Source organism: Anoplophora glabripennis, unplaced genomic scaffold, assembly GCF_000390285.2.
Source record: "Anoplophora glabripennis isolate ALB-LARVAE unplaced genomic scaffold, Agla_2.0 scaffold715, whole genome shotgun sequence".
Classification (NCBI taxonomy): domain Eukaryota; kingdom Metazoa; phylum Arthropoda; class Insecta; order Coleoptera; family Cerambycidae; genus Anoplophora; species Anoplophora glabripennis.
In genome coordinates this window covers 57,736-76,562 of record NW_019416828.1, presented here as the reverse complement: position 1 = coordinate 76,562, position 18,827 = coordinate 57,736, and the positions used below count along the sequence as shown (strand labels likewise).

The following is an 18,827-nucleotide window of genomic DNA, read 5'->3' as shown; positions in this document are numbered from 1 at the left end:
AATATAGTGCTTTGCAACAAATTTTCTTTCGAAATTTTTTGGAACAGTTAGTACAGAAAATAAAAGGTACTTTTTATACAGGGTGGTCCGAATTTTATGCAGGAAACTTCGAGGGTAGATAGATCTCTTTAAAATAATATGTGTTTGCCTTATAAACATAGGTCTGGAACGGCCCCGTTTTAGAGATACAGGTGTTGAGGTTTTAAAAAAAATTGATTTTTTGTTTATATCGCACACTACCTCACAGATGGTGTAGAAAGGAGTGTAAATAATTTTGTTGATGTGCTTACAAATTGCACTTACTTTTAAACATAAACAAATATTCTTGTAATATTATCGTTGGAAGTGTCTGTCACAAGGGGATTGTATTGGTATGAATAACTTGAGAACGGCGAATCTTAAGGAAAAAATTAGTCACCTTTTTTACGTATTTTGTGCATTAAAATATAAAACAGTTACAATGACATGTAAAAAAAATGCAGTGGCGTAGGTTTTTTGTGAAAAAGGGACCCCTGTCCAGTTGTACACCACTGGTTGAACCTTTAAAGCTCATATTTCAAGGAATATAAGGCCTACTATCATACATTATATGTACCAAATTTTATTGATATCGGTTAATAGATTCCGGAGATATAAACAAAAAATCAATTTTTTTTGACAACAACACATATTATTTTAAAGAGATGTATCTGTCCTCGAAGTTTCCTGCATAAAATTCGGACCACCCTGTATATATTTTGTTGTGATAGTAAGAAATATGTTCTTCTTTATGAACGATCGTATTTGTTGCCGTATGTTTTTTTTTCCGTAAGTATTGTATACCTACGGTAATACCTAAGAAGTTTTTGGATGAAATATGAATTGTCACAATTTTTTTTTTATTTCTTTTTTTTTATTTTAGAAATACGTAAAACTACCCATAAGTGTAGAAGTAATTCTTTGACAAAAAAAATAAGAAAATTAAGTTATTCAAATATAATCCTTCATTTCATATAGGTACATGATAATAAGGTTTTATATATTTTTTAGATAAATTGATACCAATTAACCTATTGCTTGCTGTCCAGTTATGTCGTCAGATTTGAAACCATATTATTACAGTTTCAGATATTTATGTACAATCTAACAAAAACTCATATGTTGTTAAATATTATCCAAACGGTTAAAGATGCAGAATAATTTCAAGAAGTTTTAAAATAAAACAAACATGTCTTTTCTCAAAAAATGTGTTGTCGCAATAAAAAATTCATTATTTCAAACCAAAATAGTGTTGAGTCCATCAAATTTGAGTGGATTACATTAAAACATTAAGCCTTTGCCCTATGAACTTCTTTCTTATTTTTGACAGAAGCGTATAGTGTTTGGCTGGTCAATATAGCAACACCCTGTATAATCAAAAAAATAATTACTTTTTTCTGTTTGTAACAAAAAGAAATATATTTCGAAATTGTTTTTTATAGCATGACCCATGCTTCAAAGTAATAAGTTCTACTGTGAGCATGTTGATGATAATCTGATAAGATACGAAAATATCAATTTCTTTAAGATTCTGGTCACACTATGTCCATCCGGCTGTACTTCCTTTAGCTTAAAGGAAATATAATAGGTATTTTTTCAAAGTTTTTGACCTTTTTCATTATGTCAGTATATGAATAATAAAAAAACATTTGTTGTTAGAGGAAACTAAATAGTTGTAAATAATCTAGGCCTTTTTCAGGTACATTAACTATAAAAACGGTTAATTTGAAATATTTGTCGCTTCGGTCTCAGAAAATGTTCACTAAATTTCAGAAATCATTAATTCGATTTCGGAAAACTTGATAATGAAATTGAAATAAAGCAAAATTCCCTATTTCCCCAATTCCAAAAAAACCTGTAGATCTGGCATCACTCTTTCTAGGGCTGCGCCTCACCTTAGACAATTTGTGCTGCCCTCTGTTAACGGATGGTATTAACATATAGGAATACCGAAGTCGGAATTGTATAGGTAGTGACATTTATTACAGAAAAGGCAAACGACGAAAACAAAGATGACCACCGGTCGCTGAATTACAAGTGGAAGTGGATCTTATTTGTGGAAGGGCGAAACGGGCGGTGACTATGAGACGCCTTCATTATAGCCATCCTTCTCTATCACACGGATTTCTATTACTTACTTTATCGCTCTCACGTAACGGCCGATGAACCATGGGGACTTTCCGACCCTGTATAGGTAAATACTTAAACGTGGCCGAGAACGTAGCATAACAATTGATTCCTGATCACCCAAAAATTGATAGGCAAAAAGTTTTTTTCCATAGAAAATTTTCTCAGAATAATATAATTTTTTTCATTGAATTTTTCTTTGTACCTTAGGTATTACATTTAAAAACAAATGTATAGGGTGAGTTAAGTTTAACACCAGACGCCAAGAATACGTACGAATAATTTTTAAAAATATTTGAGATTTCTTCAAATATGCTTCGGTTTCTATAGATGCGATGTTAAAGGTACAAAACGCAGAAATCTACACGTCTTGGTAAATATCTAAATCTTCACGAGTTTTCAATGCCTGTATTTTCTGAACATGATATGGAAAAAATCCCTGAAGCTTCAATATACTTTGTACATATGACATACTAGAATTATTGTGAAATCTTCGAGTGCTGGTACCAGGACCCTCTTTAAAGCAATTTAAAAATAAAATTATAACTGGGCTGTTTATTTAATTAAAAAAAAAATAATTTCAGATTAGTATTCTGGGGAACCCCTAAAAAACTGATCCCCATTAAAGTTACATCCTGTATAAATCAAAAATTTACCTTGCCGTCTTATTTAATTTTAATTATTTATAATGTAATTCTGAGAATATGTTTTTCTATAGTAGAAGTATGCAACTCGTGTGTCAAGTGTGTCTCCATTCGCGGAAAAATGGAAAAATTCCTATTTGTAAAAAAAGTTACATAAATACACAACTATTCTAATTTTGGTAACCGAGGCGCTAAATCATTTTCAAAAACATCAAATTGAAATTTCTAATTGTTCCGTTAACTATTAACACCTATAAGAATATCCGCAGCAAATTATAGGTGAATTTTTGCAGACCCTAAAGAACTGCATTAGGTATTGATGCGAAATTGAAATGTACAATCTATTGTGTTATCTACAAACTTTCATTATATCTTTTGCAGTTTCTTACGGAGTGATGGGAGTGTTGCAATTCTTCATCTCAAACGCGTGTCATGACGTTCTCCACCGATAATTTCCTTCGACCATATTGGCGTGATGACAAGCACCAGGCGATTCGATACGTCACTATTTTGTACAACTCTAGACTTGCAATCTCTCGGAAAACAATTACGCAACCATGTCCCGCCATAACAGTAAAACTCGTTAGTCATAGAACTGTTTATCTAGCCGCTGGTATCTGTACCGCAGAAATACGTTGGTGGTGTATAATTAATAGTTAATTTTAAGCAGAGTTGAGCAAAGATCATCGAGTTCTGATAATTGAAGGCACATTATTCAGTAATCTCTAATATGTATAATGAATCAATATATACAAATATTAAACATTATTCAGTATTTGTTTTCATGAATGCCGTGTATTCGCAATCGTCATTCTGCAAAATTGACTACAAGTCCTATTAAATCACTTTTCAAATATTTTTTTAATATTTGTATTCGTTTCGTATCTAATTACCCTTAGTCTTCTAAATATGCTACAATATAAAAGAGAGATGCTTTACATTTTTATATAGATAGAAATGGTAAATTATAGGTAAAAGTGTAACGAAGGGTTACATAATATTATTGTGGGTCTGTATTGTGTATGTGGACTCATGAAATTTTTAACGGTGTTATATTGAACCCACCAGTAGAAGAGGGTAATCAACTTATTTTGTCGAAACTTGGAAAACTACTGATTAGTTAGTTTAACACCTGTTAGACATGCTTCACATTATGATTCGCTTATTGCTTAACTTATAACTACAGAGCCTTCATGAACGTTTACTAGCCGGTCTTAGGCAACCCAACATTGCACGACTGGTACTGTCAACTAAAAATCCCTAAATATTAGCGTCATCCATATTAATGTTTCCTTTACAACGAACAATCACAAGCCGCTACGTCCAAACTTGAGATAATACGATCGCTGATTGGTTGAAAAGGTTCTTGTGATACCACCACCATCATCAATCACAGACGATGAAACAAAATGTGGTGTTTTAATGGAATCTTGATCTTGCTGTTTTAATTTTATAGAAATTTAATTGCCAATGTGAAGAAAATAAAATTACTTTTCCAAACAAAATCATTGTAATCATTTGTGAAAGGTCTGTACATATGACAAGTCTGATCTACGTGAACATAAGTGATTCATTAAATTATTCATAAAATCTATACTGAATATTATCGGTTATCGACATTAATACCCATTTTTCACAGAATTCCTTCTCGTTTTCACTTTAAAAATGCTGGAAACTTATAATATTTATTTATATTTTAATTGTTTTATTACCAAAACACAACCCAAATAAATTTAAGTACTTAAAAATAAATCAGATTATGACATTTCTAATTTAGTAATCTCTTCTTAGTTAATTATTATTAATCTTAATTATAATTTTGTTTCAGGTTCTCCAAGACAAACTTGATACAGCAGCAGACCTAGAAGTTGGTCTTAGGGACAAATTAAATAAGTTTCGAGAAGAAAATGAGGATCTCAGGTTTCAGGTGAGTTATTTGATAACTGGATTTATTTTAATAACAATTTTTTTGGCCCGAAACTGAAAAATAAACTTATTCTTTACATATTACATTCTAAAGTACAGTTCAGTAGATATAGCGTTTCTACTGAGCAGTATCCAAAGATGCGTTTTCTTATGGTGCGTATACATATAGCACAGGAAATGAAGGGTAGCCAATAGATAGTAACGTTCACTTACAGCCTACGTTGTAAAAAATATTAGCCTCGGTCACGTACATATACAGAAAGTGAAGAATATTTTCGTTATTCGAATAAAAATTTAATTTACCATCCAACTTTTGTAAACCAGTTGCCTTTTGATCGTGGTGAGATCATTCGGCATTTTCAATATTCAAAGCAAAGTCTGTCTCTTACACATGAAAATAACGTAAACACAACAAAAGTATGTATTTTGATCCTCAGAAACAAAATCTGACATGGGAAATAATTTACACAAATAATAAGTGGATCTTATTTGTGGAAGGGCGAAATGGGCGGTGACTATTAGACGCCTTCATTATAGCCATTTTTCTCTATCGCACGGATTTCTATGACTTTCTTTATCGCTCTCACGTAACGGCCGATGAACCATGGGGACTTTCCGACCATGTATACTTTAGAATGGACTTTCTGCAGAACAATGTGGAAATATTTTTCTCTTTAAAAAAGTAATAAAAGTACCTGCGTAACAATCAACATACCTGCATGACATGACAATTGCTTTAGATTACTTTACTATAATAATTATAATTTTTTTTTGTAGGCATTTATATTTGTTTGCAACAGTATTATACATACAGTTTTCCTTGAACTAAATATATATTAAATTCATAGATATTAATAAAATTGACAAATTCTTTGTCTATGTCATGACTTCAGCAGATTGTTCTTGGCACAATTTAACTCATAAGACTGTAATGAATCAAGATTTCCAATATTGCACCGACTTTATTTTCAATGGAATGTTTGTCGCCCTGGCGTTTTAGGTATTAATAATCTAGTTAATTACATAATATTTTTTAAATATATGTTTTTTCTAAATATTGCTGCTGCCTCCTTTAGCCTTTCTCTTAAAATTCAAACTAATAGTTATACTGAACATGTTAATTGTCAACACAACAACAAATTCCAGCTGAGGTGATAAGACAACCTACAAACCTAATAAAATGCGTGCAAAACAAGATTTATACTTTTTCTTCATCAATAAATAAAGTTCGTCTTGTCAATTTATTTTCTTTTTCCCATTCATTCATAAAATAATATTTTCTAAATACAGTTTTCTAATATTTCTTGCTATATTTGCCATCATTATTTCTAAAGTTCTAGTAGGTACTGAAAATTGCTTTGAAATTTATGTACTTAGAAAGAATATTTTTCTAAATATACTAATATATAAATACATCACTATTTCATAAGCGGTCGGTTCCGGCTACTCTTTTTGTGAAAAAGGATCGATGGGTCCATTTAAAATTATCACGTCACGCGTATCCAAATGAAACAATCTTGTCGGAATGCGGAACTTTTATTTTAGACGCACGCCAGAAAAAGTTGCTGAGATTATATGTTAGAAGCAAATTATGAATCAAGAAACAACAAATATTACTGGACTGAATGAAATTTATTATGGTTTTGAGGAAGTGAATGTAAAGGCCGTAAAGATGTAAATATATTTATGATATGCTTTTATTCTGTATATTCTACCCCGGACATAAATACTATAATTAAAATTTACTTGTCCATCAAATTTATAACTTTCTTTGTCCGGATTCTCTCTTCCATAGAACTTTCATATTTTGTAACATCAAATAATGCACAGCTATCTGTGGAAGTTTATCTGAAAGTATTCGCATCTAATACTAATCTAATAACTATATCAGTAAACAAAAAAAAATTTTTCTGCAGATAATGCGTAACAAAATTAATTTAAGAAATATTTTTTGTATTATAATTTAGTCACTTTTTTCCTCGAAATTTCAAGAAAGCAATAATTTTCTCCTGTGGTACATTTTCGTAATAATCCTCATTGCCTAGTTTTATCCATGGGATTTCGATTTTATCTATATTCATTAAGTTATCAGTGCTATACGAGATCTGTTCAGAAAATGACCTAACGTTTTGAATTACCCGCTAATAGAGGTATTTAGCGATATGCGGTTGGCAGCATTGCGTTGCGTATAACCACAGACAACATAGCTTGGGCGATAGCTATTTTGTCTGTGGTATAACCGCGCGCGCCATTATTCTATGGCTAGAAATTGGCCTCAATGATTTGGGATCGAGGGGGATTATCCCTCTTTATCCTGCCTCATCTCGTGTAGGCCTGGACAGCCTTCGTAGGTGGGCCCCATCCGTCGTCTACCCCGACCGCAAATGCGGCCGGTGTAGGCGCTTTGTGGGACCTCCTTTTGTCCTGGCTGGGCCCCGCCGGCTAGGGCCCTTTCTTCTGGCGCTCTTCTTGCTTCGCCGGCTCGTCTGTGTAAACCCCGGGGGTAGTGTCATGTTTATGTGTGGTATGGTTGGGTAGGGTAGTGCGGCTATGCAGCCTGGGATGCGCTTTGCTAAGGTGGCCCTTAGGCTAGCGCGGGAGGGGAGGGTTAAGGAGGGTATGGGGGGTGTGTATGTGTGTGTGTGTGTGTCGTTGTCTTCGTTTCTTGATCCTGGCTGTCTCTGAAACAGAAAAGGTTAGCGGGCAGGGGGGGGGGGGTCATTGGGGTGGTCACCCAGGGTCAAGTTGGTGTCTAGGTCTTTTGTGTTTGTCGGTCACGTCGGGTACGTAGTCAACGGCTTGCCTGAGGAGGGGATTGTCATGTCTAGCGGCTACGTCAAATCGTTTCTCCGCGTTTTGTCTTATTGTCTGTGTAGCGTTTGTGTATTGTAAGTCTCGTAATATGTCAGTGTTTCTTACGTACCAGGGCGCGTCGGTGGCCGTGCGGAGGGCTATGTTTTCCACAGCCTGTAATGACTTTAAGTGGCTTTTTGCCGCGTGACCCCACGCCGTGGAGGCGTAGGTTAGCTGCGGTTGAAGTACCACCTTGATAAGCGTTCGCTTATTCCTTAAACTGAGGGTGTTTCCACCTTTGAGTAAGGGATAGAGCCTAGCCCTGGTGGTCTTCGCTCGCGCCACCGTCTCCACGATGTGCGGTTTCCACGTGAGACGCTGGTCCATCGTCACGCCCAGGTATCGTGTTTGTCGATTCCAGGAGATGGGTTCCTGGGATAGTGTCAGTCTGTCAAGGTTTTGTGGGATTTTTCGTTTGGTAAAAATTATAGCCGAACTTTTGTTGGGATTAATTTTGACTTTCCACCTGTGGCACCAGGTTTCAAGTTGGTCTAAGGAGCTTTGGAGGAGGTAGACGGAATATCTAGGATCTACGGATTGGGATGTGATTGTCAGGTCGTCGGCGTATAAGTATATGTTGGTGTTGGGGGGATGTGGGATGTCGGAGTTGTAAATGGTGTATAGGTGTGGGGACAGGACGGTGCCCTGGGGGACACCGGCCTCCATGGGACGGGTGGTGGAAAGGGAATCTTGGATTTGGATGCGGAATTTTCGGTGGTGTAGGTAGGATTTTATGAGTTTGGTAAAGGATATGGGATATTGGTTGGTGAGCATTTTCATCAGTAGTCCTTCATGCCAAACCGTATCGAAGGCCTTTGCGACGTCCAGGAAGACAGCACCAGTGTACTGTCCCCTGTTGAAGGCCGCCGTGATGTGCTCGGTAAGGCGAAGGATTTGGAGTTCAGTGGAGTGATTGGGTTGGAAGGCGAACTGCTCGTCTGGAATGACTTGCAGTTCTTGGGAGTGGGTTCTTAGACGGGTTAGGATAATTTTTTCTACCACTTTGCTCATAGCCGGGAGAAGGCTAATGGGCCGGTAGTTGGATGGGATGGTGTGATCTTTGTTGGGTTTTGGGATAAGGAATATGTTTGCTGTTTTCCAGCGGGTAGGGAAGTGTCTTAGGCTGAGTGTCGCGTTTGTTATGTTTAGTAGGGCCATGAGGCCCTTGTGTGGTAGTCGTTTAAGTGTCGTGTTATGTATATTGTCGGGTCCGGGGGCTTTTCTGTTTTTAAGTCTGCGTATTGTCAGTCTTAGTTCGTCAGGTGTTGCGGGGGGGATTATGTCATTGTCTGGCTCTCTGTCGACGCGTCGGGCCGCGCGCTCAGCCACTAACTCGAATTCCTCGTCTTCGTCGGGCAGCTGAGGCAGTCTACACTGCAGTTCCAGGCTATCGGCGAAAGCCTCGGCCTTTTCCTGGTTCGTGTAAACCACCCCCACACTACCGTGGATTGGAGGAATTTTACGGCGAGCGGTCTGTCGCAGGGCCCTCTGCGTTTTCCAGAGGCTGTTGTCTTGTGGATCCAGCGACTCCAGGTGCCTAGCCCAGTTATCCTGGGCCAGTTCATCCAGAGCCGCCTTCACCCGTCTGTTAAGTACGTTTAAGTCATGTCTGTGTCGGGGGAGGCGGGGGCGGGGGGCAAGCCGTTTCGCACGTCGTCTGTCACGTATTAAGTTTTTTATGTCATCGGGGAGGGTGCCCCGGGGGTTTGTCAGTCGGGGGACAATAGTCTCCGTCGTAGTCTGAGTCAGGGCGTTTTTAATGTCAGTCTCAAGGGAGAGGATTGCCGCCTCCAGATCATGGGTGGTTTCGATGACTGGGAGCGCCATGTTTCCTTGCATTACTGTTCGGAAACGCTCCCAGTCAGTGAACCTCCTCGTGAAGGTGCCTTCATATCTCTGTCTTCGCCCCAGATCCAGAAATATTGGATTGTGGGCGGAAGACCCTTCGTATTGGGTGGATATTTGGGCATTTAACGGTATAGATTTTAAGAGGGCAATGTCGTGTGGTATAACCGCTTCTGTAACGACATATTCTTGGATTGTTGATATCTTATTTAGTTTTCGTGTTGTTATTTCAGCGCGTCGTGTTTAAGTGTTAGTGACGATTTTTGAAACGTGCGATTTTCTGGAACAACGATGTAAAGTAAAATTTAATTTTATTTATTTATTTAAATTATTTGTCCAACAGTGGAAATCACCAATTACAGGGCAAAGTATACAAATATATAATATTTATAAACATGTAAGCATATACAGAACAAAACGTTAAGAATAGATATAACAGACATACCGGTAAAATAGTGTAACAACAAAAGAAAAAGAAAAATAAGAAGAAAGAAAAAAGAAAAAGCTGCAACTACTCCCTATGCTACCAATCATGAATTTTTAACACTTCTAAAAGCTATGTACAGATGTTGCAAACTATAAAATAAACTAAATTTTGCGTGAAACTGGGGAAAACATTTACGGAAACGTTTCAACTTTTAAAACAAGTTTACGGAGGTGATGCTCTAGGTCGTACGAACTGTTGCAAATGGTTTTCCAATTTACTTAGTCAGTTGAAGATGATCCTCGACCAGGAAGGCTTCGACTTCAACTGATTCACATCCTGAATTCACAGATCTGATGCATACAAATCGCCGATTGACTGTCAGAGAAATTGCAGAAGAGGTTAACATATTGGGTCATGCCGTGAAATTTTGACTGAAAAATTGAACACGCATCGAGTTGCAGCAAAATTTGTTCCTAGTTTGATGATCGAACAACAGAAAGAAGAAAATCTTGTGGACGTTTGTCGGTAATTCCTTGATTAATCCAATGACGATGAAACATTCATTCAAAGGATCATAACGGGAGACGAAAGATGGGTTTACAGCTAAGACATTGAGATAAAAATTCAATCATCACAAATGATCGAAGTCTCGATCCAATGTCAAAGTGATGATCACTGTTTTTTTCGACTTAATGAAATTGTGCATTTTGTCTCAAAATGAAACAGTGAACCCTGTGTATTATCAAGGCATTTTACAACGGTTACGTGAAAAAATCCGCAAAAAGAGACCAGAGTTGTGGCGAGCCAACTCATGGTTCTAGCACCATGACAAGGCGCCCGCACACTCAGGTTTGTCAATTGGTCAGTTTTGTGCCAAAAATCAGATTACTGTCTTTCCTCGCCCTCTTTAGTCGCTAGACTTGGTTCCTGCTATTTTTTCTTATTTCCGACATCAAGATCATAGCTGAAAGGATGTCCCTTTCAGAATATTGATGATATCAAAACAAATTCGTCACAGACTTTGAAAGCCATTTCAAATGAAGCTGTCCAGGACTGCTTTGTGAAATGGAAACACCTCCGGGAAAAGTGTGTGAATAGTGAAAGAGGAGGTACTTTGAGGGGGATATAAAATTAATAATAAAGGTCGGTTATTTTCTGAACAGACCTCATATAAGTGATCTAATTTTGTTATAATTTAAATATTTCTCTTAATATGTAGTATTAAACCAATGCAGTTTAATATTGATCTTTTTTTTTTGTTTTTCATATTGTTATTAATGATTACGAAGAATACTGATTTGAAAATCATAGCTACTTCAAAATATGCAAGTTAAATTTATACAAATCATTCAGGTATTTCACACCAGCTGACCCGACAGACGTTGTCCTGTCCTTTCAATAAATTTGTTTGTGATAAGCACTTTCAGTTTTTCCCGAATTTTCCAATTTTAGGAAAAAAACAGTGCATAATTTCTGCTGTTTTTCAAATTATTTTGAAACCGGATTACGCAATGCAATAAATCGATTTTAATTTATTTACTCGAAAACGGTGCGTCATAAGAAAAACAGTCGAGGTATCTTTCCTTTTCCAAATTGAACAAGGATTTCAAAAATAATTTTTATTTTAATAAAAATCAGTGGCGTAGCATTTTTTTCTTTAAAAATATCCAGACGTGCCTGTGCGCACGCCACTGGTGAGACTGAAAACAATATTTTTATCGTAAAACGTGTATTGTTGTTAACTGTCAAAGCCTGTAAAATTTCATTAAAATATTCTGAGCGGTTTCCCCAATATTTTTAAATTTGCATATTTTTATTCGAACTTTAACACCCTGTAGATCGCAAACTAAGCGTTTTCGGAATGTGATATATTAAGGAAATATATCACAAATCATTTGTACTATAACCTCCTTCAAGGAATACATCGACTTACCAAACACCCTGTATATCAAACAATATGTTAACGTGTCATTTCATCATCTACACAACCCAGCTTTCTTTTTAAAAATTTATTCTACAGATTTTGCAAAATAATTTATTGTTTTTGGGAAAATTAAATAAAAATTCATCCATCGATTATAAAATGCAGTTTGACGAACTTTTTTGGACGCAAATACACTCCACTTAATTACTTCACGTCCACTGTAGCCGAATAGAATGAATTAGTGGAAATTAGAGTGATCCTGAAGTAAAAGCGGGCGTAAAATAATTGAATGCGTGATTTGTTGACGTAAAATGTCTTCTGATAAGTGACACTAAATTAAAGGTATTAACTAGTGAAACCAAATTATTAAGGTCGACTGATAAATCTAATATACCTACAGTCTACTCAAAACCTGTACTTTTCAAACAAAAAGAGACTGGTTCATACAGGTACAACAGAACAGTATGTCGATCAGAGTGCTTAGGTGTAGGTATATAGGTGTTCCTCATAGATCCATCTTGGGTCCCATATTTTTTCTTATACAACAATTTTGTATACTTAACCAAATTACTTTAACGAACTCACCTAGATATTCCGTAAACATCGAGATACTTCCATCAAAGAACTATTTTGCGTATTTATTAGATACATAAATAGCCATTAATTCTTCAATGAGACAACTTAATTTGAGCAACATACACATAACATATTTCCAATCAACATGTTTTTTTTTAATAACCCCTGCCGTTTTTATTTCAGTACAAAAAAAATAAAGCTGGGTTGTACGACGTTGTAGACAATCTTTCTACCTTAATTTTTAGACTGGAAATTACTACAAATAGAGGTGAATATGATCACTTCATCACAATTATTGAAAAAATACTTTCAACTGATAATAAAAGTTAATTTATTCCGACGTTGTATTCAGAGTTTGCTCTGTATAAAGTTTTATATTTTATAATTCAAGAAAATTAAAAATTAGTCCAAGATTTATAAAGCTGAATTGATGCAGTTGTACTAGATAATAAACTGTTTGCAGATGTAAACCAAATTAATTTGATTTCATTTATTCCAAATTACCCATGAATATTGTATGAGTCAGATATTATGTATCAAAAATATTAAAATTAACTATCTCTTCATTCGCATTATAATTTTGATGTTTGTTGTTTGGGATAAGATTTTACGTTCATCTGAATTCTCAGATACACCTGCGATTAGCAGTAAAAAGTAACGAACCAGAAAACACTGAAATTAACATACAAACCGCCTCCAAACTGGACTGAATGTTTGTCTGCGTCTAGACAATCGATCCTTATACAAGGTCTCCCAGAAAGATTGAAACTCCTCGCGATCACATGCTGCTGAGATCAATATAAGACTATTCAAATCAACTTACTTATACAGGGTGATTCACAACTTATCCAAAAAAATTTGGGAATAGATGCAGCATGAGAAATGGAATCAATATCGTAAACAAATTTTTATAAAATCGTTATAGGAAAAACTTTTTTACCGAAAAAAGTTACTTTGGGTACTCTTGTACCATTTAAAGTTTTTTCAATTCTTTTAACACTCCGTACAAGAAATGTTAAATTTTCAATTCCAATCTTACTATAAGAACGATAAAATGAAAAATAAGAAAGTTTTTCCTATACCTTTTCTGTATTAGAAAATGTTGACATAACTTTTTTGTTTATATGCGTATAATTTACATTTTATAAAGATAATTTTTAAAATTTAAACAGGAAAGCTTTTCGATTTAAATGTATTGAAATACAGAATGTTCAAAAATTTGTTATTAATTTCGAGTAAAATAGAACCTATATTTTATGTGACACTTCTTAATATATTTGCTATAAGAATATTACCAAATTCAATGAAAAACCATTGGGGACAACATTTATAAACAGTGAAAGAAGGCTCATACGTTATGTTCATACACTTTTTTTCTGTTTAAATTCACTCTTCAAAATATAGAATCGAAATTTTTGGACGTCCTTTGATTTCAGCACGTTTACTACCTCCATTTTGCACGAATTAACAATATGTCACAAGAAACAAAAACATTTAGTGACCAATTTTGTATTAGAAAACCCTCGAGAAAACTTATAGAAAAAATAATAGAGTGGCCAGGGAAATGCGACCACAGAAAATCAGCAAAAGCATACCAAATAAGAAGGCTCTTACTATGTGATATTAAAAAAATATTGTTGCGTATTACCATATTCCCTAGGAATTGACGTTTGTATAACATATAGGTAAATTGATATATAAATATTATGGTATATTATTTTGATGCCAGGAGTATGTGGTCGAACGGTGTTCAAACTTTTTATTTTTATGTTTTCATCTTTAATAAATAATAAATAATAGGCTATTGAATATAGAATTTTAAAAAGAAACTATGACGTTTAAGATATTTTATTACATGAATCGTTCAAATGGTCATTTTAGATGAAATAACCGCGGAGTGCTATTAAATTAGAGGGTGGAAATTGGAGATAGGGGTGAAAATGCACCCCTTTCAGTTTTTTAATTGTAGCTTGAAAACGAGGCAAAATTTGGCTATAGTTCATAGGAAAAATTATTTAGAGAATTGAATTTCCCAGAGAAAAAAATTTAAAAGGAAAATTTTATACAAAAAAAATTGTTAATAAACAATTTGAAAAAAAAGCGAAAAATTCGATTTTCTATTTTTTATTTTACTTTTTTGCCTCTAGTTTTGAGTAAAGATAGGATAGGAAGGATAGGCATTGCTTCATAGAAAAAAAGTAGATAACATTTCCTTCAAAACAAGAGGTTGTAAAGTATTTTTGGATGAAAATTGACTCATATATGGCTGCTCAAACTTAACCAATTTTTCAATTTTCATCGCGTTTACCCTTATACATTTTAATTCTCATTTTTTGCAAAAAAAAAGATGGAAATAAGACGTTCAAGGATTTTCATCATCACATGACTTGTTCGAAGGGTCATTAGATGTAAAAACCGCGGGGTACTATTAAATTAGATGGTTGAAAGTGAAGATAAGGGTTAAAATGCACTTTTGTAATTTTTTAAATTTTGTGAAGAATTGAATTTCTCATTGAAATGGCTTATTTAAAAAATATAAAAGGAAAATTTTATGCAGAAAATGGTTAATAAACAATTTTAAAGAAAGCAAAAAATAAAATTTTTTGATTTTTTTCACTTTTTTAATAAGATAACTTAGTAAATACTTGAGAATTTAAGTACAATAATGTTTATTAATAATGTATATACGGTGTGTCCACGGATGGAGTCGACAAGAGGAGAAGCTCTTTTGTTTTTGACTTTATCGAAAAATGTCACTCTTTATAAAAAGTTCTGCCTCTCGAAAAACTGAGACTGTCATACAAACATCTTGGATTAGATATACAGGGTGCTAACAAATTAAAGAAACACGAAAATTCTCAAGAGAGAAGTACCATTATTTATTATTTTACACAACATTTTTATAAAACAAATCTGTTTATAACCTCAAATAATGTCCTAATACTAATTTTAAAATAAAAATTTCAATTCTGACTTTTACTCCATATGTATAGCTACTTCCCATTTCAAAAATTGAAAGGGGTCTTCTTGGATTTTTATCTCAACAAATATCGTACGGACTGTAAGTAAATACATATTTGTCTTTTTATCGTTTTCAAAACGATGCGCTCTTTTTTACTAAAATTGTCAAATCTGACAATTTGTATTCTTAATTAATTTGTTTATCTGCTTCCATAAATGAGTCTGATATCATTAGAGAAGTTATAATGACATTCAGTAAGCACTTGGGATAAGTTTTTCCACCTTATCAATAATTTATCTGCTAATTAAATCCATATTACTGTAAGAATAATAATATTTATTGTGCAAATTAAAAGAAGTTTCCACAATAGATAACAGATTTGGCCCAAGCCATTCTTTCGCTGTACCGATAAATAAGATAAGTATAGAATGTTTAAATAGTGATAAATTAAATATTTTAAAATTTTAGATAATACATTTTAAAAAGGTAAAAGTTAATTTGAAATATAACAGTATCAGTGTTATTAATTCTAATTACATAATTTTGAACAATTCAGTTTAAATGACTAAAATTACCTAAAAGTAGTTAAGATCTTTTTTATAAAATGTTCTGATGTCGACTCAAGAGAATTTAGTACTCTATTAAGTTGAATGTTGAGGATAGAGTATTTTCCTTTTTTTAAAATATGTATTTTATTATGAGCTCTGGTATTGTTACTTGAATTTAAATGTATTAAGCAAATTTAATAAATTCAAAAAGTTTCAAGTAAAACAATGTTCTTCGATACCAAAAATCTAGGTATGCAAAACACTTCTATATAACCTGATAAACAAGATAATCTGATGATATTGCGAGAATATAGTATAATAGTTAGAGTAGTTGTTTGCCGCAATATCAGTTTTGTATCGATGAACATTGTTTGATATCATCTAATAGAATATTTAGAAAAATGTTTGAATTAGCTTAATACCTATAAGTTTTAGTTTGTTCTTTATTTGTGAGATAAATGACAGACATTTTAATTGAAATCTTAATTAATTCGCTGTTCACTCTTATCTATTATTACTAATTTCGTCTTGAAAATTTGTAATCAATCAATCTTTAATCAATCTTAAAGAATTAAACCCACACTTATCTTTATTAAACAAAGTAATAGCCAATTATTTTAATTTTGTTTTTATATTTTTTCTTCATTTCCAAATTTTTCCTGGTCCACTTAATCAACAAAATCTACTTATCTACTACTTATTGTTTTCCTTTGTGTGCTCACAAATTTTTTAATTTCTCCCATATTAATATAATTTTTCATTAATTCTAATATTTAGAGATCTTCAATGCAGTGTTTATACATTTTTACATGAGAAACGATTTCAGAAACGCTCCAAACAAATTCTTTCGGACAATATATCGACCTTTGTTTCAGCTGGAAGACAAAAACATAGAACTAGAGGGCACCCGCGCCAGGGTCCGGCTGTTAGAAGACCTGCAGAAGCCTCTGAACAAGAGCGGCTCGCCAGACGTCATCCCCACCTCAGAGTCGACCCCGCCGGATCACCCGATCTCGCGGACGGAGGTCTCAACCGCCAGCATGAAGGCTATGAGTCCGTTGCCCTTAAATTTGCAAATGGACCACTCCAGCAGCACCGAGTCTGCCCACGACCAGGCGGAGAGCACCAGAAAGTCTACGGACAGCGGTAAGAGGAGGCCCAGTAAGATCCCGTTGAAGAGCTACACGGCTCCCAAACCACCTGGAGGTAAGTGTCGGATCTTATCGATTTTTACACACGCAGGCTGGTCTTACAATAGGAATTGATACAGGGTGTAATAGTGACGTTGCAACAAACTTTTAGCAAAGACTCGTGTCGCCAGAATAAACATAAAAGAAAACAAGGGTAATTCGTTTCATTAAAGAGCTTCTTTAGAACTCCTGAAAGATGTGAAATACAATTACTCGAGAGCCTTAAGAGGTAAAATAGTGGCACCGGAATTAGCAGGAGTCTGAAGAGTTTCATCTCGTCGAGAATCATGTACTTGTTTATTTATTTATAAAAATAATTGAAATAAATGAAAAATAAGATAAAAATATTAACGGACATTTGATCAATTTAACAAACTCATTACAAAACAAAAAACAACTGAATGAAACAAATAAGAGATATCTAATCGGATTCTTCTATGGCTTAGTAATATCAATAATGCATAAGAATATTATTTCAAATAAAAGTTGCACCAAATCAATTTCTTTACATAAAAAAATTATTTTCAATTATACAGCTTGTCCCATTTGTTATAAGCGTTACATTACTTCGTTATTGTATTTTTTAATTTCTCGTTAAGGAGTTTTATCTGATTTGGAATTGACGACCAAATATTCATAAAAAATTAATATAAGCTTATTAATATGAAGAAAATTCTCAAAAAACATTATGACTAGTTTGGATACCTAAGAGACGAGATATTAATAAAATAATTTTTCACGACTTAGTACAGAGTCTTATGAGAATGCAGATTTTTTTGGTGTTTCCACTTAGAATGCACAATTGATGAACAGTTTCCACAGCAACTTGTAAGAAGCCGATATCTAAGGAACCGTATGACAGCTCGTAGAAATCGATTAGGTACTTGTAAGATACATAATTTATAATAATTCTCCTTCAAACTCAAAAAAAAATGGGCGTTTAATGTATCTAAAAGCTTGCTTTGTCGATATACGTATTTTGTATTGTGGCAAAGATAAATTTTACTTATCCTTTACAATCCTCATAAGACCCAATTAAAAGATCATCAAATCAATTTAAATGAAAAATGTTTTAGAATACCTATTATTTTTACTGCTTTTGATTGGAAACAGTACTGTTATGTGTTATTTTAACGCTGTAACAGTAAGAAAAAATATAAAGTCTCGAATATTTCATTCACTGCAGAAATATACCTTAATAAAGTACTAAATTTTACATCTACATATTTGTATCAAATTAAATATTAAAAAATAATCAGTTTGTCCATTATTCAATATATCTTTTGTTGAATTTGGTCCATGTTCTGGTTATAAATTTTGTAACTTGGTCAACAAAACAAGAAGCAGATTCCAGTGGCGACATTTTTAAAGCTTCGGTAGTAGCAGATCAGATTTGGGCAATAAAACTGGACCGAGTGTTTAAATAGCTTATCTGGATCTCTAATCTCAGACAGTTTTTTTAAAGTTGTATTTATTGATCGTAAGAATTTGATGAGCATTGGATGACATTGGTTGCAATTAGCACGATATTTTGATTACACTAATTATTGTGAAAAAATATTGTGAAGTTATTTAAATCGGACTAAATTGATAAATCATTTAGGATTAGCCTTTATCTAACCTTTATTAGTGATGAGCTGCTAACATTGGCATAAGCTCATCAAAAGCTGTAATTGCAAATAAATCGTCCTTTCAGATCTTTAAAAAATGTCCTTCAAATACCTTTTTTTATCAATCGAAACTTCTTAAATCACTCCTAATTTCAAGGAATGCTAAGTTTGAATTAC

At 33.9% G+C, this 18,827-nt stretch overlaps 1 protein-coding gene across 2 annotated transcripts in view; it reads left to right on the top strand.

Moving 5' to 3' along the window:
* Nucleotides 1-18,827, top strand: part of LOC108913817 — a 147,698-nt gene that overhangs the window by 100,442 nt on the left and 28,429 nt on the right. For both annotated transcript variants that reach the window (XM_018719443.2, XM_018719444.2), the window contains exons 5-6: nucleotides 4,618-4,716; nucleotides 16,726-17,056. In XM_018719443.2, the coding sequence (XP_018574959.1) occupies nucleotides 4,618-4,716; nucleotides 16,726-17,056 (430 nt within the window). The remainder of the gene's footprint in view (nucleotides 1-4,617; nucleotides 4,717-16,725; nucleotides 17,057-18,827) is intronic.